The 25,346-nt window shown below is 36.8% G+C and overlaps 1 protein-coding gene across 5 annotated transcripts in view; it reads right to left on the reverse strand.

Annotated features, from left to right (window-relative positions):
- PSPC1 (paraspeckle component 1) overlaps positions 1 to 25,346 on the reverse strand; it is a 113,211-nt gene that overhangs the window by 79,038 nt on the left and 8,827 nt on the right. For all 5 annotated transcript variants that reach the window (XR_014303629.1, XR_014303630.1, XR_014303631.1 and 2 more), the window contains exons 3-4: positions 9,612 to 9,707; positions 5,630 to 5,826 (exon numbers count right to left, since the gene is read on the reverse strand). Coding sequence is in view for 1 of the 5 variants with exons in the window: in XM_082701667.1 (XP_082557793.1) it covers positions 5,630 to 5,826; positions 9,612 to 9,707 (293 nt within the window). In the remaining 4 variants the exon portion in view is untranslated. The remainder of the gene's footprint in view (positions 1 to 5,629; positions 5,827 to 9,611; positions 9,708 to 25,346) is intronic.

Consider the following 25,346-nt stretch of genomic DNA (forward strand, 5'->3'; position numbering starts at 1 on the left):
AAATGAAACCCATGGTTTCCAAACCATGGATAAATCCTGAGGGCATTATAGCTCACTAAAATATGCCCCCCCAAAAAAAACCCCCAAAACACAAATATTGCCTAGAATTTACATGTGGAATCTGAAAAACTCATAGAAACAAAGAAGTAAAAAAGTGGCTGTCATAGGCTGGGAAGTGGGGTAAATAGGGAAAGGTTAATATAAAGGTAAAAACTTTCACCTGTAATAATAAGGCTTGAGAATTCAACATACAATTTAGTGACTACAGTTGGTAATACTGTATTGTGTAACTGAAAACTACTAAGTAAAAACTAAATGTTCTGCAACACCAGAAAATAAACAAAATCAGCTTTTACACTAAAAAGAAAAAACTTGGGGTGCCTGGGTGGATCAGTGGGGTTAAGCCTCTGCTTCCAGCTCAAGTCATGATCCGGGGGTCCTGGGATCAAGCCCCACATCAGGCTCTCTACTCAGCGGGGAGCCTGCTTCCCTCTCACTCTCTGCCTGCCTCTCTGCCTACTTGTGATCTCTGTCAAATAAATAAATAAAATCTTAAAAAAATAAAAAATAAAATAAAAAGAAAAAACTTAATGTCATAAATGTAGACAAATCAGATGCAAAAGAAAATTTGAAAGGAAAAGAGAATGAAGGAGGAATAAATTATGCCAATTTCCTTGTTTTTTTCCCCCCCTTCAGTAATTAGGATCAAAACACTTAAAGGCAATTTACTTCCTCTACTTGATTTATCAGTATGAGGACATACATAAACAGCGATAATATAATCCTAAAATTCCAGTGGTGGAAGAGGAGAGAGTAATAACAAATGTATGGCAATTAATCTCATCTACTCAAAGTTTATAAACTATAGGAACAAAGATAATACAAAAATAACAATGAAGAAAACTCGAACTGCTTCTTATGCTGATGATCAAAAACAGGGAGAAGGAAAAAATAACCTATAATAGTATAATGGAATTTAGATCTAGAAAGGATTAAATAAACATTAGCAAGGTACAAAAGTACAATTATTTCCGGACTTCAAACTCTATTAAAAAGCTGTCATCATCAAGACAGCATGGTACTGGCACAAAAACAGACACACAGATCAATGGAACAGAATAGAGAGCCCAGAAATAGACCCTCAACTCTATGGTCAACTAATTTTCAACAAAGCAGGAAAGAATGTCCAATGGAAAAAAGACAGCCTCTTCAATAAATGGTGCTGGGAAAATTGGACAGCCACATGCAGAAAAATGAAATTGGACCATTTCCTTACACCACACACAAAAGTAGACTCAAAATGGATGAAGGACCTCAATGTGAGAAAGGAATCCATCAAAATCCTTGAGGAGAACACAGGCAACAACCTCTTCCACTTCAGCCGCAGCAACGTCTTCCTAGGAACATCGCCAAAGGCAAGGGAAGCAAGGGCAAAAATGAACTATTGGGATTTCATCAAGATCAAAAGCTTTTGCACAGCAAAGGAAACAGTTAACAAAATCAAAAGACAACTGACAGAATGGGAGAAGATATTTGCAAACGACATATCAGATAAAGGACTAGTGTCCAAAATCCATAAAGAACTTAGCAAACTCAACACCCAAAGAACAAATAATCCAATCAAGAAATGGGCAGAAGACATGAACAGACATTTGTGCAAAGAAGACATCCAGATGGCCAACAGACACATGAAAAAGTGCTCCACATCACTCGACATCAGGGAAATACAAATCAAAACCACAATGAGATACTACCTCACACCAGTCAGAATGGCTAAAATCAACAAGTCAGGAAATGACAGATGCTGGTGAGGATGCGGAGAAAGGGGAACCCTCCTACACTGTTGGTGGGAATGCAAGCTGGTGCAGCCACTCTGGAAAACAGCATGGAGGTTCCTCAAAATGTTGAAAATAGAACTGCCCTATGACCCAGCAATTGCACTACTGGGTATTTACCCTAAAGTACAAACGTAGTGATCCAAAGGGGCACGTGCACCCGAATGTTTATAGCAGCAATGTCCACAATAGCCAAACTATGCACAGAACCTAGATGTCCATCAACAGATGAATGGATAAAGAAGATGTGGTATATATACACAATGGAATACTATGCAGTCATCAAAAGAAAAAGTTATTGCCATTTGCAATAACATGGATGGAACTAGAGCGTATCATGCTTAGTGAAATAAGTCAAGCGGAGAAAGACAACTATCATATGATCTCCCTGATATGAGGAAGTGGTGATGCAACATGGGGGCTTAAGTGGGTAGGAGAAGAATAAATGAAACAAGATGGGATTGGGAGGGAGACAAACCATAAGTGACTCTTAATCTCACAAAACAAACTGAGGGTTGCTGAGGGGAGGGGGTGTTGGAAGAAGGGGGGTGGGGTTATGGACATTGGGGGGGGTGTGCTTTGGTGAGTTCTGTGGGGTGTGTGTACCTGGCGATTCACGGACCTGTACCCCTGGGGATAAAAATATATGTTTATAAAAAATAAAAAAAAATTTTTTTAAAGTACAATTATTAAAACATATTGGTGTATCTATTAAGAATTAAGATGTACAAAATTGGGCGCCTGGGTGGCTCAGTGGATTAAGCCACTGCTTTCGGCTCAGGTCATGATCTCAGGGTCCTGGGATCGAGTCCCGCATTGGGCTCTCTGCTCAGCAGGGAGCCTGCTTCCCTCTCTCTCTCTCTCTCTGCCTGCCTCTCTGTCTACTGTGATCTCTCTCTGTTAAATAAATAAATAAAATCCTTAAAAAAAATAAAAAAGATGTACAAAATTTAAAAAAAAATTTACAAAATTTTGCTACGATCCATACATAAATATCCACTGAAGCACTGCTTTTACTAACTGGAAAAAGAACCAGACATCAATCAACAGAGGATGAGTTAAATTAATTATATCCATTTAATAGTATCATGCACCCATTTAAAAGATGAAGCAGATCTTCTGTAGAAAGTACAATAGCAAGGTACAGAAAAAGATAAATAGGGAAATTTTTGGTTATAAATACATATACATATCTACTGACATAGTCAAGTTTTCTTTTTATTAAGGGATATACAAAAGAAACTGCAAGGTACAAAAGAAACTATGATTACTACAAGACAGTAGAAAGTGGGAGGAAGGAAGGGGAGGAGACACTTTTTCTACACTATTTGAGTTTCCTATTTCCATGATAGGTGAACTAAAGAGCTGTTTGTTTCTGCACAGCAACAGAACAACGATTACCTAAAGTTCCTCCTCAACCTGAATAAATCCTTAGAAATGCTGTATGAAATATAAAATTGTAGAACTAAAGTATAAATTTTTTTAAAAATTTTACACAAACGCTAAAACTTATCACCTGCAGACTTTTGCCAAAATACAAGATGTACTTCAACAGAAGTAAACCCAGAAGGAGTAGGCTACACTACACAAAGTGCTTTCCTAATACTGTAAACCAAAATATTGTTAACAGGGGTTATAAAGAAACACACAAAAAGCAGTGGAAAAAAAAAGTTCATGGAAAATAACTTTGCAAAATTATTCTGCTTCAAAAGTTAAGCCTTAGGGATGAGGCAAATCTGAGTTCAGAAGAGCTTTATTTATATAAGAGGCCAAAAGAAATGTTCTTTGTCATCACTATATCCTCAAATATCTCAGTGTCTTCTACAGCTGACATTAAAAAATAAGTAATGACTATTACACTATTGTTTGTCATCATCAGCAACAAGTATCTTGTAGTACAAATGCTTCCATATTTAATCAATGTTATATCCTAACTCTAACATGACCTTAGACAGTGGCAAAGTGCCCAGCAGACTATGAGTAGAAAACAATTCATACTGAACAGAAGTACTAGAGTAATCATGGGGCCCAGGAAATTAAATTTTTAAAAATTTCCCAGGTGATTATGATGTATAACCAAATTTTAAAACCACAAAACCACCAGACTAGATAACCTTGAAAATCTCTCTTCCATTTCTAAGCAGTCAATGATTCTATAACTTTATCTTATAAAACAATTTAAAATTTTCTGCTAGATAAGAGACTTATATCATGTAATATAAATGAGTTCAATTTTCTTAGAAGAGTGAACTTACAGAACTGCTAAGTTTAGCATCCACGTGAAACCAGAAATGTCTGACTAGTTTCTATAGTTTCAGCAGTTACTTAGATACTTGATCATGTATTCAATAAATATTTAGTGATCAGAAATAAATAAATAAACCGCAGACTTTTAGGAATCAAGAATCTAACAAAAGGACTGAAAGATGATCATATTTTTCACCTTTAAAAGAAATACTGGCTCTAGTAATAAAGAATAGTTCAGAGGAAACCAGGATTAAATGACAGTCTAATAAGAAGGTTACTGAAGAAATCTAGGCATCCTGGTGCCTTCATCTCTAGGGGTAGCCAAGAGAAAGTAGGTACACTGAAATGTTAAATTAAAAAAAAAAAATTAACAACCAAATAGAAAGTAATCAAATGCTTATTTTAAGAAATATAAAACCTATTATGGATAGTTGAAAAATGAGGGACAGGAATAACCAGAAGAAATTATATGGAGAACTAAAGAACAGAAAAGAGGAGAAGAGATAAACAATAAAGAAAGATAGGCATAAAAGGAAACCACCAAGAAGATAGGGGATAAGTGAGCTTCTACATATATTAAAGCAGCTTGTCATGTTAGGTATTTGACCAGTGAATATGAGAACAGATGATCACCCATTAAGACCGCTCTTAAAGGTTCAGTGAGCTCTGTTTCAAATGTTTCAAATATTCTTGCCAACTACAAAGAATTCAGTCTGCATGAATCCCCATATTTATCAGCACACACGAATCTTTTTCACCCCTGCCAAAGAATACCCATCTGTAATCTGCAATCTTCTGACCCACTGTACAATCTTAAATTGCCAGCATTTGTTATAATTCTTCTTTCCAATAAACAAAATCTTTTTTAAAAACTTTTTAATTCCAGTTAGTTAACATACAGTGTTATATTAGTGTCAGGTGTACACCAAAACAAAATCCTGATATGTGACTTATGCCAAATCTACATACCCTGAGGTGCCCTTTTTTTCCTTCTTAAACATAGGGCTGGAACTCACAACCCTGTGATCAAGACCTGAGTTGAGAACAACAGTAAGACACTGTGGGGCGCCTAGGTGGCTCAGTCATTGGGCATCTGCCTTCAGCTCAGGTCATGATCCTGGGGTCCTGGGATCAAGCCCCACATCGGAGTCTCTGCTCAGTGGGAAGCCTGCTTCTCCCTCTCCCACGCCCCCTGCTTGTGTTCCCTCTCTCACTCTCTCTCTGTCAATTAAATAAATAAAATCTTTTAAAAAGAAAACAAACAAAAACAAACAACAAACAAACAAATAAATAAATAAAATCTTTTAAAAAGAAAACAAACCAACTTAGCCACCCAGGCAATCAAAAAATTATTTTAATAAAATATTTTTGCTTTTTTTTTTTTAAAGGAAGTTCTCTTTGAAAAGGTAGATTTTTGTTTCTAACACAGTGGAACTTCCAACTAGCTCAAAACTCATAACAGGCAACTTAAATAACAGGTATCCCTGGGAAATATAAACAAGCCTTAAAAAAAAAAATACTGTATCTACATGAAAACCCATTTTTACCTTGCCTCATTAACATTAATTGGTGTTCGTGCCTAGCTGCTTCCATTTCTGCTTCCAGTTTCTCTTTGGCTTCTCTGATGTTTCTATCAACTTGCTCACGCTGCTGCTTTTCCATTTCATCAAGAGCCTTCCATCGAGATGCATACTCAAATTCAAAGGTTCCAGGTTGAGCAAAACGTGGTGGCTGTTCTCTTTCCCTAAGTTTACATTTGAAAACATACAGAAATGTATGTTTAAAAAGTCAAAACAAGTATGAATAATAAGGACTACCATTTACTAAGCACTTATAATGTTCATGGCACTGTGAAAGGCAAGTAAGTACTCCACATGATTTACCTCGGTCAGTATTATAATACATGTTTTAACAACCATGAGTTTAAGAAACTGCCCAAGAACGCAGCTAGTAAGAAGAGAACCAGGACTCAAGCCTAAGCAATCTGATACTACAAGCTGCACTCCCCTAATTATCAACTTTAATAAGGCTTTCTGATTTTCACTCAACAAATAATTTTACATAAGGTAACCTGCAACACATGAAATAAATATGCCCTAAATAGTCTAGATCAAATTTTTTTTCTAAAAGTATTAGCTTTTAGGAATAGTAATAAAAGCAGATAGTTGAGTGTTTCATGCTAGATTAATAGGCAATACCAAAAAATAAAGGCTTCACTTATAAATATGTCTGTTCATTGCTGTACCTCAATTAACCTTAGCACAGTTATTTGGCATACTGTATACAATTAACATTTATTTCTGGAACGAATAAAAGATCAGCAAACAAATGACAAAAAATTAAGAAAAAAAGATTTATGAATGTACCTGAAATTCAAAGAATTTTTAATTATTCTTCCCTATCATAGCTTCTATAAAGAAATATTAATAAAAACATAATCCCTATCCCACCAGTAAAAGTATAGATGCCTTATAATCCTAAATTTTAACTTTTATTTTAGGGAAAATGGGTAAGCAGACAAATTTGGGAGATAAAAAGGGAGGCTGTCACAGAAGAAAAGATATAATAACAAGAAACAGCATTAAAGATTTTCAGAGGCACATAAGGAAAATCAAAGTTAACCCCTGGTATTATATACCTAAAAAACCGACTTGGACTTTTTCCTTTGAAAACACTGACTGGAAAAGGCAAAGGAATAGAGGGTGGGAATCAACCACCTACTAATTTTTCTCAAAGAATTATCTGTCAGTAATTCCTAAATCAGACTTTGACTATAATCACAAATACTAAAAAATCTTCATTTTCTCCAATATGGATTTGAAGATTTAGAATTAAATTTTGAATCATGTTGCTTGGGCTTTGTGAACATACCCTTCTGAGCATAACTCTTTAGTAGCAAAACTGGAACTATAATGAGATTTTTAAGGTTTGCTGGGTAATTAAATCATTATATAAATAAATATTCCTATATGCATATAAATTCCACTTTTTGTAATGCCCTTATAATTTCAGTTTTCTGATTCTTGAATCCCCAAGTATGCTCTAGTTCAAATTTGTAATGGTAAGCTGTAACCAGAAAAAAAGTCAAATGACTAGGAAATCATAGTTAAGTCTTTGAAAAATAGCATTATATGAGATATTAAATAGCATTATATGAGATATTAAAATGGTTCGGAATTATGATTATACTACTGATCCTTCTCCCCTAAAATATTTTCTTCCCTTGCTTCCAGGACACACTTCTGGTTGATTCCCCGCTACAGCAATGACTGTTCCACTCTTTGCTAATCCCTTCTGTGCGTCCCAACTTCTATATACTAGAGTATTCGAGGGCTCAATCCTTTGACATAGTTACATATCACATACAGTAACTGTACCTCAGAAAGGTCATCTAAATTCCAAATGCAAATCCAACTACTTACTGGACATCTCCATTTGGGTGTTCGAAACCATGTCAAACTTACCATGTCTAAAACAAGGTTCCTGAACTTCCTCCCCCAAAACTGCTCAGCCTACAAGATTCTCTAGAACGATCATTAGCAGTTTCCATATTCCTGGTTACTTCTGCCAAAAACCATGTAATTATGCTTTTAACTCTCTTTCTCCCACATCCATCAGCAAAATCCAAAGTCTATTTTCAAACTATATCCAGATTCTGACCACTTTTCACCATCACCCCTATAAGCTCCCACTTCAGCAGGCTCCTAATTTACCATCCCCTCAATTCCACTCTTGGTTCTTTACAAATCTATTCTTAAAACGGTAGCCCAAAAGCTCCTGTTAAGTCACTATGCTGTTCCTTCCTTTCTCATAAAATATAAGACAGTAAGGCACAACAATCTACACTCTTCCCAAGGTCCTATCCCTACCTCCTCCCTACTATTTCCCCTCCTTACTTACTATTGTCCAGCTAAACTGGCCTTTCTACTGTTCCTAGAACTTGCCAGAGTCCTCCCTCAAGGCCTTTAAAATAGTTATTATTTCCTCCGCTGAGATCACTATTCTACTTCATCCCACTTCTGACCCTACATAGCTAGCTTCTTCCTCCCCACTCCTTCAAGCTCTTAATTAAATGTCACCCTCTCAGGTGGGCTTCCCCAACCACCCGTACACTACAGCACACTACTCTGCTCCACAGCATCCACTTTCCCGTCTCTGCCATATCTGTTTTACTAATTTTATCTTTACCCTCCTTACCACCCCCACATAGCATGAATTTCTGGTCTATTTTGCTCACTGATACATCTCCTGCCCCAGGCATATGACAAGCATTCATATTACTCATTTAAATCAACTGCATGGCGCCTGGGTGGCTCAGTGGGTTGGGCCGCTGCCTTCGGCTCAGGTCTGATCTCAGGGTCCTGGGATCGAGTCCGCATCGGGCTCTCTGCTCAGCAGGGAGCCTGCTTCCTCCTCTCTGTCTCTTTGCCTGCCTCTCTGCCTACTTGTAATCTCTCTCTGTCAAAAAAATAAATAAAATCTTTAAAAAAAAAAAATCAACTGCAAAGAAAACCATTCAACTGCACTAAAAATATGCTAATTAAAATGATGTCTAACGTTATTTATTAAAGTAACGCATAAAGTATCATTTCAAACATCTGCCATCAATCTTAAAATCATACGTTCATCTTTCTATCACAATGAAGAAAAAAATACCTTTATACATACACCAAAGAGAGAAAATTGGTATATTTCTGGAAAACCATTTGCCAGGATTCATCAACTTTAAATATACACACACTGTTTTTACACCTTATGTTAGTAAGTTTTTTAAATAGTAATTCTCACAATTTAATACAAGTTTGATAATTTTTGGCTCCTATTTCTTGTATCTCCACCACCAGAAATATAAGCATCAGGAAGGCAAAAAACAGTTCAAAGTTGCACAGATAGCACGTGGATCAGTGCCTAGCACAAAAGCTCTCCAGTATTTATTGAATTCATGAATGCAAATATATTAGTTTTATTCAGCATAATGAACAAGTAACTGGTTAAAACAATAAAATATGGCATTTTATAAGAGATATTTCTCAATTACTGAGCAAAAAGCAACTGGTAAAAGAATAATGCACATTCCAAAAATAGGCTACTTTTCTTTTTGCTTACTGTGGGCTTATCCTAGGTAAATAACTAGGGTCTTCCAGGCTTTACCCCCACCAAAAGTCTCCCTTTAACTTACAGTACACCTAAATATACTAATTAAAGAAACAGTATACCTAAAATACACTAATTAAAAAATATTTTTAAAATATACTAATTAAAGAAATGTCTAAATTATATAGTTTCCTTGATATAATTACTGATAGCCTCCGTCTACCTACCTACACCTGCCTCAATTATAAAAGTAGACTTTTCTAAGTTAATGTTCTACTCATATACGAAAGAAGAATAAACTCCTGGTAGACCAGGACACTCTACTAACCAGATTATATGACTGAACAAAACGCCTTATAATCCAACAATACTTGATAACAGATGTAATAAATATTCTTGATGGCAAATAAAATATCTTTATTAATAAAATCTTACTTATGATATTGCTGGGTTTTCTGCATTAGCTTCTCTGGCAAGCCATCTTCATCATCAAACTGCTCCATAGGCTCCACAATGACTGGACGAGGGGTCCTGGGTAGGTAAAAGTGTAAGTTAATATGGTGTCTGGAATTAACATCCCCCTAGAAATTCTTTATAATAATTCCAAGATATATATGTGGGAAATTTCTCTCTTGAGAAAAATGTCACATATTCTTAAAATCAGTCAGTAAACATTTACTTGCATCAAGATACAAATAAACACCTAAGTCAAAGATGAATGCTTTATAGAGCATACCTCACTCAAAACAGAGGAGTAAATCAACATCTCTGAACCTGCATAATCACTATAGTTAACTTTTACAAATTATGACAGAAAAGAATGAGTACCTAATTCACATTTTCTGTGGAATCATCACTCCCATATCCTACCACCTCAAATTCCCACCTTCCAGCCTCCCTGTGCCTAACCAAGTCTTACTCAGAAAAGCCTTTCTAAAACCTAAAATGAGGGATGCCTGCATGGCTCAGTTGGTTAAGCATCTGCCTTCAGCTTAGGTCATAATCCCAGGGTCCTGAGATTGAGAAATGCATTGGGGTTCCTGCTCAGCGAGGAGCCTGCTTCTCCTGCTCCCTGACTGTGTGTGCTCTCTGGTAAATAAATAAAATCTTAAAAATAATAAAAATGAAAAAACCTAAAGTGACATCTAAAATACATGAGCCAAGCAACCAAGCAAAAGGGAAGGAGGGGAACCAGAAAACAAAGACACGTTCAAGGTGGAGGTTGGGGACAGGAGGAAACAACAGCGGGGTAATAGGACTTAAAAATCCTCCTTCTCTGCTACTTTCCCAAGTAAAACAAAAGGATGGGAAAACTCACTGAGGAAGACAAAACAGGAAAATCAAACAGATATCAACAAATGATACGCTGATTTTAAAATTTTCGCACTATTACTCATTAACTTTGCTTATTAGGCTTTTATAGCCAAGCAGAGGATTTTAAAACCACAACTACTGAATACAGTATCCATGTGTGTTTTTTAATAATACTCTCTTGTAGCTTAGGTTCGACTTATTTCCAAAATGATGCAAAAATATTTTGAACGTTTTTTTCAAATGAGCAAATACTAGGACTGGTGCGTTTTCAGTGATAAAAGAATACACTGGATTCAGTTTTTCTGAGAGGATTTTGTGCCCCATCCAAACAATGAATCAGGGATGATCAGCTGGGTGAGAAAGAAGCACCTATCTATTTATAGATACTGTCAAACTATTAGTGATGACACCCCCTTTGTCATAGCTGGGAGTGTTGTCATTGCTATCATCACAACCATCTTCATATCATCTGAAGGGCATGGCTGCCTAATCCAGTCTAGAAAAGGCTTTGGTTCTTCCTGGTCCTGCCTCCCAACTGTCACACTCAGAATACAGCTTATGCATTTGACAGGTTCAAAATGGCATCTGTACATGAAGATCCACATCAAGCTTTCTTATGGTTAGGGCCTTCTACTGATACTAGAGCACCACCTCCAACCAGTTGTTTTGTTAATTTTGTCTACTTTTTGAAACTATGTAAGGCTAACCAAAAATAAAGGATCTTTGCCTATGTTAAAAGTTTTTTTTTCCTTGCTACCAGTCTCTTACCATGAAAATAACTGTAAATCTATTGCAGTAGTAAATCTGTGCATTAACCCAAGGGCTAAGAGGTGAAGGGGTTTTCTAGATTCCAAAAGCTTCCCCTTACAAATAAATGAAGATCCTGAGAATAGCAGAGATTTTAAATCCTAAACTGCTACTAAAATATAATTACTGGAGCACCTGGGTGGCTCAGTGGGCTAAGCATCAGACTCTTGATTTCAGCTCAGGTCATAACCTCAGGGTCTTGGGACTAAATCCCATGACAGGATCCATGCTCAGTGTGGAGTGTGCTTACTTCATTTCTCTGCTCCTCCTCCCTGCTTGCCCATGTTCTCTCACCCTCTCAAATTAATAAATAAAATATTTTTTTTTAAAAAGAGAGAGAAAGGGGGGGGGGGAGTGATCATTAAAAATGATTCCTGGGCGCCTGGGTGACTCAGAGGGTTAAGCCTCTGCCTTTCGCACTGGTCATGATCCCGGGGTCCCAGAATCGAGCCCCACATCAGGCTCTCTGCTCGGCAGGGAGCCTGCTTCACCCTCTCTCTCTCTCTCTGCCTACTTGTGATCTCTGTCTGTCAAATAAATAAATAAAATCATTAAAAAAAAAAAAAAAAGATTCCTTGGGGGGGCACCTGGCTAGCTCCGTTGGTACAGCACGCAACTCTTGATCTCAGGGTTTTGAGTATGAGCTCCATGTTGGGTATAGAGGTTACTTAAAAATAAAATACTTATTTTTAAAAATGACTCCTGGACTAGTAAAGACATTTAATTGTTTTTTCTTTGTTTTCTTTTTTTTTTTTTTTTTTTTTTGACAGAGAGAGCCAGAGAGCACAAGTGGAGTGAATGGCAGAGGAAAAAGGAAAAGCTGAGCAGGGAGCCTGATGGAGGGCTTGATCCCAGGTCCCTGGGATCATGACCCGAGCCAAAGGCAGACGCTCAACAGACTGAGCCACCCAGGTGCCCTGCTAGTAAAGACATTTTAGAGAGAAAAGGAAATAGAAGCAAATGTGGAATACCTTGGAGTGATGGACACAATGGGGTTATAGAAACCTCAGATAAACTGAGCGGAAACCCAAAAGAAAAAAGGCCTCAATTGGTACAACATGTAAAAAATTAAAGTGTGATAAAGAATGAGTAAATACAGCTTCAAATATCACATGCAACCCAATCACGTAGAAAAAAATAGCTAAGAGTTCCTATACCCATGGGAGGACATGGTACTTCTGACCCAGAAAGGCCCAAGGACAAATGAAAGAAGATGCATTATATTGACTACTTACCCACTGGAAGCCACTGCAAGACCACAAACATCAGAATAATAGGCCCAGATAAAAACTACACCTCAGCAGAAGCCAACAAAGACAAACTCACCCCCACCCCACTTTAATACCAGAAGGCCATTACCCCTCAAGAGAAAAATCGGGAGACTCAAGAAGGAAAACATACTAAGCAAATCATTCACACTCAGAACATGACAGAATTACTTAAAATTGCCAAGATTAATTTTATGAAGTCAAGGATGTGTGAACAAAATTAGAGAATATAATGACATCTCTATTATACTCTCAAATAATGTTGAGTTTTAAAACCATAAATTTTCAATTTTCAACATATGAATACAGACCACCAGACACACTAATACATGGGGGGTGAATACAGCCCTCTGAGACAAAACTTGACCAAAGCATATATTTATACCTTGTTTCTGGAATTCCATTTCTAAAGAGATACATGAGTAAGTAAGCAAAGATCCATCAGTCACAACCACATTCATCATTACATAAAACAAAATGACTACATGTAGTGTTCAAGAGAAGTCCTAAAGGGACTCAATTGTTTTTTTTGTTGGGTTATATGCTAAAATGTGAACATAGCAATTTATACTTCCACCACCAGCAGGTATGCCTAGGTAACTCCTGTTTTCCTATTTACATAAGCAAAAGCAATGTGAATATTTAAGGTTTGACAGTATGCACTACTCCCTGTAAAAATTCCCCTTGCCCATTATCTCAGACATCTTGTTTATTTCACTTTGATCTTCTGGTGTTTAAAAAAAGGGTTTTGGGGGGCACCTGGGTGGCTCAGTGGGTTAAAGCCTCTGCCTTCAGTTCAGGTCATGATCTCGGGGTCTTGGGATCAAGCCCTACATCGGGCTCTCTGCTCAGTGGGGAGCCCGCTTCCTCCTCTCTCTCTGCCTGCCTCTCTGCCTACTTGTGATCTCTGTCAAATAAATAAATAAAATCTTGTATAAATAAATATTTTAAAAAGGGTTTTTTTTAAAGATTTATTTATCTGAGAAAGACAGTGAATGCAAGTGAGGAAGGGTCAGAAGAAGAGAGAAAGAATCTCAAGCAGACTCTCCAATGAGCTTGGAGCTGGAGCCCAATGCAGGGCTCAATCTCACGACCCATGAGGTCATGACCTAAACTGAAATCAAGAGCTGGATGCTTTTGTTAATAAAATTTGCCATATAAATAGGTCAAAAGAGAAAAGACATTTTAAAAATAATGAAAAGAAATTTGAAAAATTAATAACTTTGCCTCAATTCAAGTCTTTATGGTTCAAATAGATGGATTCTCCCTTAATGTGATACAATTATGTATTTTTGTTTAAAATAGCATCATTCTTAGTAATAAATTTGCCTTATATATGTGTATATTTGAGAAATTCTGTTTCATTAGAATTTGTCTCATAAATCTATATTTTTATTAAAGTCAGGAACAAGACAAAAAAAAAAAAAAAAGAGTTGGATGCTTAACCAACTGAGCCACCGACGTGTCCCTAAAATAATTTTTACAACTTAACTTAAATTCTGTGTATAGATAAAATTACTTACTCTTTTTATAAATGTAGAAAAATATTTCATAGAACACAAGACTATAAGGAAGCAAATCAAAGTGGTCAACCATTAATGTTAAATCTGGAGTTGTTATCTGTAGACTTTTTCTTCTCCACACTTTGCCCCCAAATTAACCAACCATTAGTTTGGTTGTTATACTAATACTTGTGCATAACAAGTTTTATATAAAATTAATCAGTCCTGTGAAATCGTATCATTCGGAAGGGACCTCTGATGTTTCATAAACATCTCTTTAGATTTTCCTTTCTGCTAGATATACGTAATTTTACACAAAATGCATCACCTATCCATGCCTTCTTCAGACATCCTGTATCACTCAATAAAAAATGGCACCATTGGGGCACCTGGGTGGCTCAGTGGGTTAAAGCCTCTGCCTTCAGCTCAGGTCATGATCTCGGGGTCTTGGGATCGAGCCCCACATCGGGCTCTCTGCTCAGCAGGGAATCTGCTTCCTCCTCTCTCTCTGCCTGCCTCTCTGCCTACTTGTGATCTCTGTCAAATAAATAAATAAAATCTTAAAAAAAAAAAAAAGGTACCATTTCAGATGTATGCATGCACCGTAATTTTGTTAACCATAAATACTGGTGGACATTAAAGGTTTCCATGTTTTCTGAAACGGTACAAAATGATTAACATATTTGTGACTGACCTTTCCTCACTTGTTCAAATATCTCTTTAAAGGCAGAATGGTGGGAAAAAGGTGTTATATATAAAGTACTAAAACCATAATGGCTTAAAAGATGATGCAACATTTTGTGTATGGAATTAAAAAGTGATTATGTAAGGATAACAACTTGTTTCACTACTAAATAATCCTTGTAGATATATACCATTTTGCAGGATTTTTTTCAATTTTAGTCTTTAATATAGTTGCGAATTAGAGAATAATGATAAAGTAATCCCTAGAAAGATGAAATAAGATGTTTTATGATAGAGGAAAAATAGAACAATTAGACCGGATATTATCTTAGATTATAAAATGGATCAGCGGACCCTTAGAGTAAATTTTAAGGAAAAAGAAAAGTTTAAATATTCTTTTTTGTTCTTCTGAAGACCTCTAAGAAATAATAAATTATTGATCTTTACAAATAATTAAGACTTTTCAAAAAAGAACATATAAACTAAAACTGGACCCAGTTGACACTAACAGTATAATAAGGCTTAGGGGTGTTTTTCTGCAAAGGTAAGGGGCGATTTATACTTCTACCTCCAGCAGGTATGCCTTGGTAACTCTTGTGTTTCCTATTATATAAGCAAAAGCAGTATTATAATGTTGTTGTTATTAAGAAATATTTCTTCTGAATCTATATCCCATTTAATGGACAGATGAAATGAAGCAAATAAAATGATGGAAAAGTAATCCTTTTGAAGTAGAAGTATAAAATAGAAAAGGTATTAAAAAATTATTAATGGAACAATCCCTTGTATGCAGAAAAAGAGTTAACAAAACAGACCTGAAACAGCTATCCCACCACCTTAAAAGATAAAGCTGATTTTCTATATTGAAACTGTGAAAACAATGTGGTTTGTGTTGAATATAAACCACCTAAGTTTATTTCCTTTACGGAGTCCTAGATTCTGGTATTTGCCAGGTAGAGGAAACTTACAAAACTGACACTCTACCATCTACCCCACCAACCCTCTGCACACATCACTGGGGTCAATTAAACTTTACTTGGTAGCTAACACTATTTCAACTAATTGCTGGAGGAATTAAGACAAGTCCTGTGCTACTCAACTGGAAAATGACTCTTGGAATAAAAAAGAGTTTTGTAACAATTTGCTCCATTATTTTATTTATAGAAAATAAATATACACATTTATTTCTATGCTGAATTTATTTATAGATTTTTGAGCAGCTCTTACACAGCATGGATGCACAGCCAAATGCTCTGCCATTAACAGGGGATTTGCAATTTAGTCTGTATTTTTACTGAAATATAATTCACACACCATAAAATTCACCATTTTAAAGTGTAGAGTTCAGAGGGCTTTAGTATGTATGACCATCACTATGATCTAATGCCAGAACATTTTCATTACCCTAGAAAGAAACCCTAAACTCATTTGCTATCAATTCCCCATTTCCCTGAACCTCTGGCAACTTCTAGCCTACTGCCCTTTAAGAAAATTTTTTCATAACTGACTCAGTCATTTGAGCACGTGACTCTTGATCTCAGGGTCATGAGCTGGAGCCCCATAGAAACTACTTTAAAAATTATAATAGGTGCGCCTGGGTGGTTCAGTGGGTTAAAGCCTATGCCTTCCACTCTGGTCATGATCCCAGGGTCCTAGGATCCAGCCCCGCTTCGGGCTCTCTGCTCAGCAGGAAAATCTGCTCCCGCCCCCCAATCTCTCTCTGCCTGCTTCTCTGCCTACTTGTGATCTCTGTCAAATAAATAAATAAAATCTTTTTAAAAAATTATAATAAAGAAATTCTTTTCAGGAGTGTTGCATTTCCTGGTGTCATGAAATATTCACAAAATAACTATAGACTAATCTACCACAAAAACGATCTACTTAATTCTCTATTAAGAAATTCAGATTTGGTCAATATTTTGTTATTAGAAATAAAGTGATAAACCACATATAAAGCGATATATCAAATCTTTGAGTCAAAATATTTACTTAACATATACCTCCAACAGTCAAAGAATCTTAAGATTTTTATTACTCAGTAACTAAATCCCTCCCAGATACAGAGTAACAAATTTTCATCAGTGCCAGGAGTTATAAAATACTCAATGTAACTTCATTTTCACTCACTGGGTATTTTTAAATCTTTGTCAACACATTAAAAAAATAATAATAAAAGAAAAAAGATTTCATTTGTCTCTGATTAGCAACAAAAGATCACTTAAATATCTAGCTGTCAGCCCTAAAAAATGTTTCCCTCAGGAATAAAAAGAAAGCATAGAACTGTAACTTAAGAGAAGTGCTATAGGAAGCAAAACATTTTTTCTCTCAAAAAGAAAAATAAAAGCAACAAATAATTAGCAAATAAAGTGATGCTACACAAAGCAAGGATTTTTTTTTTAATATTTTATTTATTAATTGACAGAGAGAGACACCACGAGAGAGGGAACACAAGCAGGGGTTGTGGGAGAGGTAGAAGCGGGCTTCCTGCTGAGCAGGGAGCCCAACGCGGGGCTCGATCCCAGGACCCTGGGATCATGACCTGAACTGAAGGCAGAGGCTTTAACCCACTGAGCCACCCAGGTGCCCCGTGCATTTTTAGTAATATCAAAAAAGACTCAAATATAAGAGTCAGGAAAACTTCATAGAAAAAAAGGAAGCTTATTAATCAGGAGAAACATAAATAAATAAATAAATCCCAAAGTAGGTTAGTGATATAAAGGCAAGAGTCTAAAATAAAATGTCTTGGAATCTGTTCCTACAAAGCTAAGAGTTTAACAGTATAAACCCTCAAAAGTCTAAGAGGAAAACAAATCCAAAATGAAGCAATTCTGAAAAACACTTGTCCTGGACTCTTCAAAAATGTCAGTATCATGACAGTGACATTTTTGTCATTTGGGAAACTTAAGATAAAAGGAAATTACAGCCATAAAAACCAAATTCAATGTGCTATCAGTGACTGAATAGATTACAAAGTTATAAAGGACACTACTGAGGAACAGAAGAAATTTCAATACAGATTGTATATTAGGTAACATATAGGCAATACCACACTTCACTGTGCTTTGCTTTACTGGGTTTCACAGATCCTGCATTTCTTACAAATACAAGGGTTTTCGCAACCCTGCATTGAGCAAGTCTACTGGCATCATTTTTTTCAATAGCATTTGCTCACTTTGTGTCTCTGTGTCACATCTTAATAATTGTCACAGTATATCAAATTTTTTCATTATTCCATTTGTTAGGATCATCCATTATCAGTGATCTTTAATGTCAATATTGTAATTGTTTCAGGTATGACATGAACCACACCCATAAAAGACTGCAAACTTACCCAGTAAATGTTATGTGTGTTCTGACTGCTCCAAAGACCAGATGTTCTCCTATCTTTCCCTCTCTTTGGGTGTCTCCCTACTCCCTGAGACACAACAATATTGAAATTAGGCCAATAAACTACCCTTCAATGGCTTCTAAGTGTTCAGTCAAAGAAAAAAACTTGTACCTCTCACTATAAATAAAAAGCAATTAATGATTAAACTTAGTGAGGAAGGTATGCCAAAAGCTGAGACAGAATGAAAGCTAGGGCCTCTTGCACAGGACATGAGCCACCTTGTGACTGCAAAGGAAAAAGTCCTTGAAGTGCTACTCTAGTGAATACACGAATATGGAAACAAAACATTACAGGGGCTCCTGGGTTGCTCAGCAGTTAAGTGTCTGGCTCAGGTCAGGATCCTTGGGCCCTGGGACTGAGTTCCCCTTCGACAGGAAAACTGGTTCTCCCTCTACCCCTCTTCTCGTGCTCTCTCTCAAATAAATAAATAAAATCTTTTTTAAAAAATTACTAATTACTGCTGATATGATGTTTCAGTGGCCTTGACAGATCAAACTAGCTAGCCTCAACATTCCCTTACGCAAAAACCTAGAGCAAGGGCTTAACTCTCTTCCTACGGGAACAACTACAATATCATTTTTAGGGTATCAGTTAGCAAGTGGTAAAAACAACACTGTATCTTGATTTAATTTAACCTGTAATGGTCCATAGGGGGAAAAATATGCAACAGGGGCACCTGGGTGGCTCAGTGGGTCAGGGGTCTGCCTTCAGCTTAGGTCATGGTCGCAGGATGCTGAGATCAAGCCCTATATCAGGCTTCTTCCTCAGCGGGGAGTCTGCTTTTCCCTCTGCCTGCTTCTCCCCCTGCTTGACTTATTCTCCCCACAACCCAGGACAAATAATTAAAAACAAAAAACCTTTAAAAAAAAAAAAAAAAACAAGAAAAGCCAGAGAGAGAAATTTTAATGAGCAGCTAGCATCATGCCTACTCAATTCCTATGTAGCTCTAGCGCCTGAGCATCTCTGCTCTAAGTGTAATTCTAATGTTTAAAGATATAAACACACCATTATTATCATGGATGAAGGTTGTTTTTTTTTTTAAGATTTTATTTATTTAGGGGCGCCTGGGTGGCTCAGTAGGCAGAAGCCTCTGCCTTCGGCTCAGGTCATGATCCCAGGCTCCTGGGATCGAGCCCCACATCGGGCTCTCTGCCCAGCAGAGAGCCCTGCTTCCTCCTCTCTCTCTGCTTGTCTCTCTGCCTACTTGTGATCTCTCTGTCAAAAAAAATAAATAAAATCTTAAAAAAAAAAAAGATTTTATTTATTTATTTGACAGACAGAAATCACAGGTAGGCAGAAGCAGGCAGACAAAGAGGAAGGGAAGCAGGCTCCCCGCTGAGCAGAGAGCCTGACTCGGCTTGATCCCAGGACCCTGGAATCATGACCTGAGCTGAAGGCAGAGGCTTTACCCCATGAACCACCCAGGCGCCGCTGGATGAAGGTTTTAAATTCTCCTTTTTTTCCTGCCATCTTTCTTTTTTGTAATTTTAAAATAGCATAAATATTTAATTAACACATATGTTTGCATACTATGTACTAGTCATTACATACACTGTACAAAACTGTTTACCTAAAACTGCATATAGTATACAGCACCTTATAACAATTTAGAAGTATTCTGGGGCACCTAGGTAGCTCCACAGATTAAGCATCCAACTCTTGGTTTCAGCTCAAGTCATGTTCTTGGGGGTCCTGGAACCAAGCTCTGCATCAGGCTTGCACTTAGTGGAGAGTCTGCTTGTCCCTCTTCCTTTATCCCTCCCCCTTTTCTCTTTGTCTCTCAAATAAATTTTTAAAAAGAGAGATAAAAGTATTTTCAGGAGACATTTTGATTACACAAGAAGTCTACATTTAGAAATTAAATCCTTATTATACCACTCTTATAAATCACTTGTATTATTCTTGACATCTGAGAGTCAGTCTGTCAATAAATACTTGATTACCCAAAATGTACCAAGACAACCCCACCTTCGGCTAGAGAATCAGGGTAAACAAAACAATCCCTGAAGTGTTCTAAAAAACCAAAACAAAAAAGAATGAGTAAACAAATAATTTTAAGAGCTAAGAAGGAAAAACACAATGCTGTCAAGAAAGAATAGAGAGAGCCCACTTTAGATACGGCAGTGAGGAAATTATATGAGGTCACATTTCAGTTGATTCCAGCCACTCAAACAGGGAAAAGAGCATCCTGAATTCCATTAGAAGGTTTAAGTAACAATGTTCTCAGAAAGGATAGATATTAAAAATTCCGCTTGTAGGGCACCTGGGTGACTCGGTTGGGCTACTGCCTTCAGCTCAGGTCATGATCCCGGAGTCCCAGGATCGAGTCCCACATCAGGCTCCCTGCTCAGCAAGCAGTCTGCTTCTCCCTCTGACTTTCTCCCCTCTCATGCTCTCTCTCACTATCTCTCTCTCAAATAAATAAATAAAATCTTTAAAAAAAAAATTCTACTTATAGCATAAAAGGGATATAGTGTCAGACTAAAATCTTCCATTAATCAGTTGTGCAATCTCACACAAATTACTTAACATCTCTTGGCCAGTTTCCTCACCTAAAAAATGGAATAATAGTGCTATGAGAATCCAAATGCTTATGACTATGATCATGATTATGAAAGATGAGACAGTACAGTGTTCAACAATTTGTCCATTCTTTCAAAAGTGTTTTTAAGTGATTCCAAAAGCTACCTGTAAAAAATAGTCAAATACTTCCCAATGCCTGGGTGTTAACTTTAAAAAAATACCAATTAATCAAAGCCTGCAATGAAAAAAATACTAATCTTGTGCCTTGCCTATTGCTTTAGGTCCTTCTTTCCTTCCTTCATTAAATAACTATTATTAGCTTAGTTTGTGGCCAGGAATTATGACACTACAGGTGCTAAGACAGTGTAATGCTAAGCAAAGTAAGAGAAAGACAAATACCATATGATTTTGCTCATATGCGGAATTTAAGAAAAAACAAAGGGAAAAAAGAGACAAACCAAAAAACAGACTCTAACTACAGAGAACAGATGATTGGGAGGGGGATATGAATGGGTGAAATAGGTGAAGGGTATTAGGAAGAGCACACTTATTTTTATGAACACTGAGTAAAGACACACAACTGTTGAATGACTATACTGTACACACATAACTAATAAAACACTGTATGTTAACTATACTGGAATTAAAATAAATTTAATTAAAAAAAAAAGAAGAACATACATGTTAGGATTACATAATGTAGAACAAGACAAACCCCTGTCCTCATGGAACTTAAAAATTCTACTGCAGAGAAAGACATACAAATTAAAACAGTAAATGCTAAGAAAAAAAATAAATTGAGAAAGGAGACTATAAGTGATGTTGCAGAGGGGATGACTGTATCAAGATAAAACTACTTCTCTGAGGGGCACCAGGGTGGCTCAGTGGGTTAAGCCTCTGCTCATGATCCCGGGACCTGGGATCTAGCCCCACATCCGGCTCTCTGCTTGGCAGGGAGCCTGCTCCCCCGCCCCCTGTCTGCCTCTCTGTTTATGTGTGATCTCTGTCAAATAAAAAAATAAAATCTTTGGGGAAAAAAGAAGTTACCTCTCTGAGAAGATAACATCTTAGCAAAAGGTGAATAAAATGGAACAAGACCTAAAATCTTTAAAAAATCTAAGAAAAAAAAAAAAACACACAACTAAGCTGTGGAGCCAAAAACAGATGTTTTACATTGTCTTTGTAGCCAGTTCCCCAAACCCTAAAATATTTCCATGATCCCAACCAATAATACAGTAAATGGGCACATCTTATTACTAACAGAGATAAAAGGAATCAATACAATAATCAACTAAGGAACTTTTATATCAAATCCAGTGTAAAGACTAAGGATGAACATCAAGAACTTTGCTGTGGGAAAACTGAAAGGAATGGCATGTTAATACAGCAAGAGGTTTCATGACTATTACTGACAAGTATTTTTACATAAATGGAGAGATATACCACATTCATGGAATAGAAAAGTCAGTATTGTGAAGATGTCAATATTCCCCCCAATGACCTCTACACTCAAGGCAATTTCAATCGAAAACCCAGCAGAATTTTTCTTTATTGACAAGTCGATTTTAAAATCAGTAAATATAATCTGAAACTAATATAACATTGTACATTAACTATACTAAAATTGAGAAATAAATGGATGGATAGAAAAAATAAGTAAGGATATACAAGACAACAACACCCAGAACAATTTAAAAAAAAAAGGTGATACTACCTAATTTCAAACTTTAGCATAAAAGCTTAAATTAGCAAATTAAGCTTAAATAAAGCAAATTATTTAAGCAAAGCTTAAATAAGCAAATTAAATTAGCTTAGCAAAAAAGCTTAAATAGCATAAATTAAGAAACTAGAGCATTGTTGTGGGGCACATCTGACTGGCTCAGTCTGTAGAACAGGCAACTCTTGATCTCAGGGTTATAAATTTAAGCCCAATGTTAGGTGTAGAGATTACTAAAAAATAAAATCTTTAAGGGGCGCATGGGCAGCCCAGTCAGTTATGCATCTGTCTTTGTTTCAGGGGCTTCCTGATGAGCCAGGAGCTTGCTTCTCCCTCTCTATTTAGTAGCTCCCCCCACCCTGCTCTAACATGCTCACTCTCTCTAATAAATAAAATCTAAAATAAAATAAAATAAAATCTTTTAAAAAAAAGATACTGGTAGGGGCACCTGGGTGGCTCAGTGGGTTAAAGCTTCTGCCTTCGGCTCATGTCATGATCCCAGCGTCCTGGGATAGAGCCCCGAATAGGGCTCTCTGCTCAGCAGGGAGCCTGCTTCCTCCTCTCTCTCTGCCTACTTGTGATGTCAGTCTGTCAAATAAATAAATAAAATCTTAAAAAAAAAAAAGGTGCTGGTATAACGGACACACAGATCAATGAAACAAAAAATAGTGCAGATTCTTCCCCTCAAGATTTTTGATAAAGATAAAAGATTAAAAAAGGAGAAATCTTTTCAATTACTTGTGCTTAAACAAATGGGTATCTGTATGGGGAAAAAAATGAATTGTTATATCATACTCAAAATGGACCACAGGTATAAATTTTAAAAAGAAACTATAAAATGTCTCAAGAAAACAAGAAAAACCTGCTACCTTGGGAGAGGCAGAAATTTCATACAAGGATCCAAATAGCACAAGTCAGAAAAGAAAAAAAAAAGATAAATTATAATTTACTTCTGCTTTCTGAAGAACACTAATAAGAAAATTTGAAAGCAAGCCACAGACTGGGAGAAATCATCATAAAACAGACCTGCATCCAGATGTTTTAAATCAGTAAGACAAACCTCCCAATTAAAAAATAGGCAAAAGGGACGCCTGGGTGGCTCAGCTGGTTAAGCAGCTGCCTTCGGCTCAGGTCATGATCCCAGCGTCCTGGGATCGAGTCCCGCATTGGGCTCCTTGCTCCGCAGGGAGCCTGCTTCTCCCTCTGACTCTGCCTTCTACTCTGTCTGCCTGTGCTCACTCTCACTCTCTCTCTCTCTCTCTGACAAATAAATAAATAAATAATCTTAAAAAAAAAAATAGGCAAAAAATTTCAACAGACACTTCATAAGAGGTATAAAAATAGCCAAAAAGCACATGAAAAGTTGCTGTTCATTAGTAGTTAGTAAAATAAAAGTTTAAACTAACCACGAGAAGTTCTCATACTCACTAGACTATCCAAAAGACTAAAAATATCAAGTGTTGGTGAAGGTATGGAACAACTAACCTAGAACTCTGTCCCACTCATTGCTGGTAGGTATGTGAAACAGTACAACCATTTTGGAACATAATTTGGCAGTTTCTTATAAAGCTGAAAATTCAGCCATTTACCCCTAAATATTACCCAAACCACATGAAAACAATGTTTCCAAGAAGCCTTTACACAAATGTCCATTTGTGTAAACCTTTATTCAAAATCGCCAACAGTTAGAAACAACTTGAACATTGACCGACCCTTAGATCACTGGCCAAACTATGATTATGTCCACATAATAGAATAAAACTCAGCCATAAAAAGGAATAAAATACTGATACAGTAGTATGAATGAAATCGCATAAATATTATCCTAAGCAAAAGAAATCAAACAGGTGGCGCCTTGGTGGCTAAATCAATTAAGTGTCTGCCTTCAACTGAGGTCATGATCCCAAAGTCCTGGGATCAAGCCCCAAGTCAGGCTACCTGCTCAGCTAGGAGTCTGCCTGCCCCTCTCCCTCTGTCCTGCTCATGCTCTCTCTCTCTCTCTCTCTCTCTCTCTTTCAAATAAATAAATAAAATCTTAAAAAAAAAAAGGAAGGACGGAACACAAAAGAATATATACTATTTCATTTATATGAAATAACTAGAAAAGACAAAACTAATTTATAGGAGTGCAAAAGATGAGTAGCTATCTAGGACAGTGTTAAGGGGTGGAGAATAACTGCAAGAGAAAATAAAGGAACTTTTTTGGATGATGAAAATGTTCTCTATTTGACTGTGATTCTAAGTTACATAGTACATTCACTCGTTGAAACTCATTATGTTTTATATTTAAAATTGGGTGCAGGGGCGCCTGGGTGGCTCAGTGGGTCAAGCCTCTGCCTTTGGCTCAGGTCATGATCCCAGGGTCCTGGGATCCAGCCCCGCATTGGGCTCTCTGCTCAGCAGGGAGCCCTGCCTTCTCCTCTCTCTGCCTGCCTCTCTGCCTGCTTGTGACCTCTGTCAAATTAAATAAATAAAATCTTAAAAAAAAAAAAATTGGGTGCATTTTGGGGCATCTGGGTGGCTCAGTCAGTTAAACAGCTGCCTTCAGCTCAGGTCATGATCCCAGGATCTTGGCATCGAGCCACAGGTCAGGCTCCCTGCTCTGCAGAGAGCCTGCTTCTCCCTCTCCCTCTGCCTGCCCCTCTGCCTACTTGTGCTCTCTCTGTCAAATAAAGTCTTCAAAAAAAAAAAAAAAAAAAAAAAAACAACCACACAAAATTGGGTGCATTTTAATTCATGCAAATTATCAATCTCATGAAGAGGTTGGGCATTACTTTTAGCTGTATTTCTGCTGAAACCATAGCATCAAAGCTCGATTCTCTTGAATTTCCAGAAATTCTGTAAACAACCTAATAATACATAACAAATCCAGTTCCGCTAAAACTTAAAAAAAAGCATTTATAAAGTTGATTATAATGTCATTCATCCATTATTTAAATATAAAACAGTCAGCTGAATGAAAATCAT

Source organism: Mustela nivalis (genome assembly GCF_964662115.1).
Source record: "Mustela nivalis genome assembly, chromosome: 15".
NCBI classification, from domain to species: domain Eukaryota; kingdom Metazoa; phylum Chordata; class Mammalia; order Carnivora; family Mustelidae; genus Mustela; species Mustela nivalis.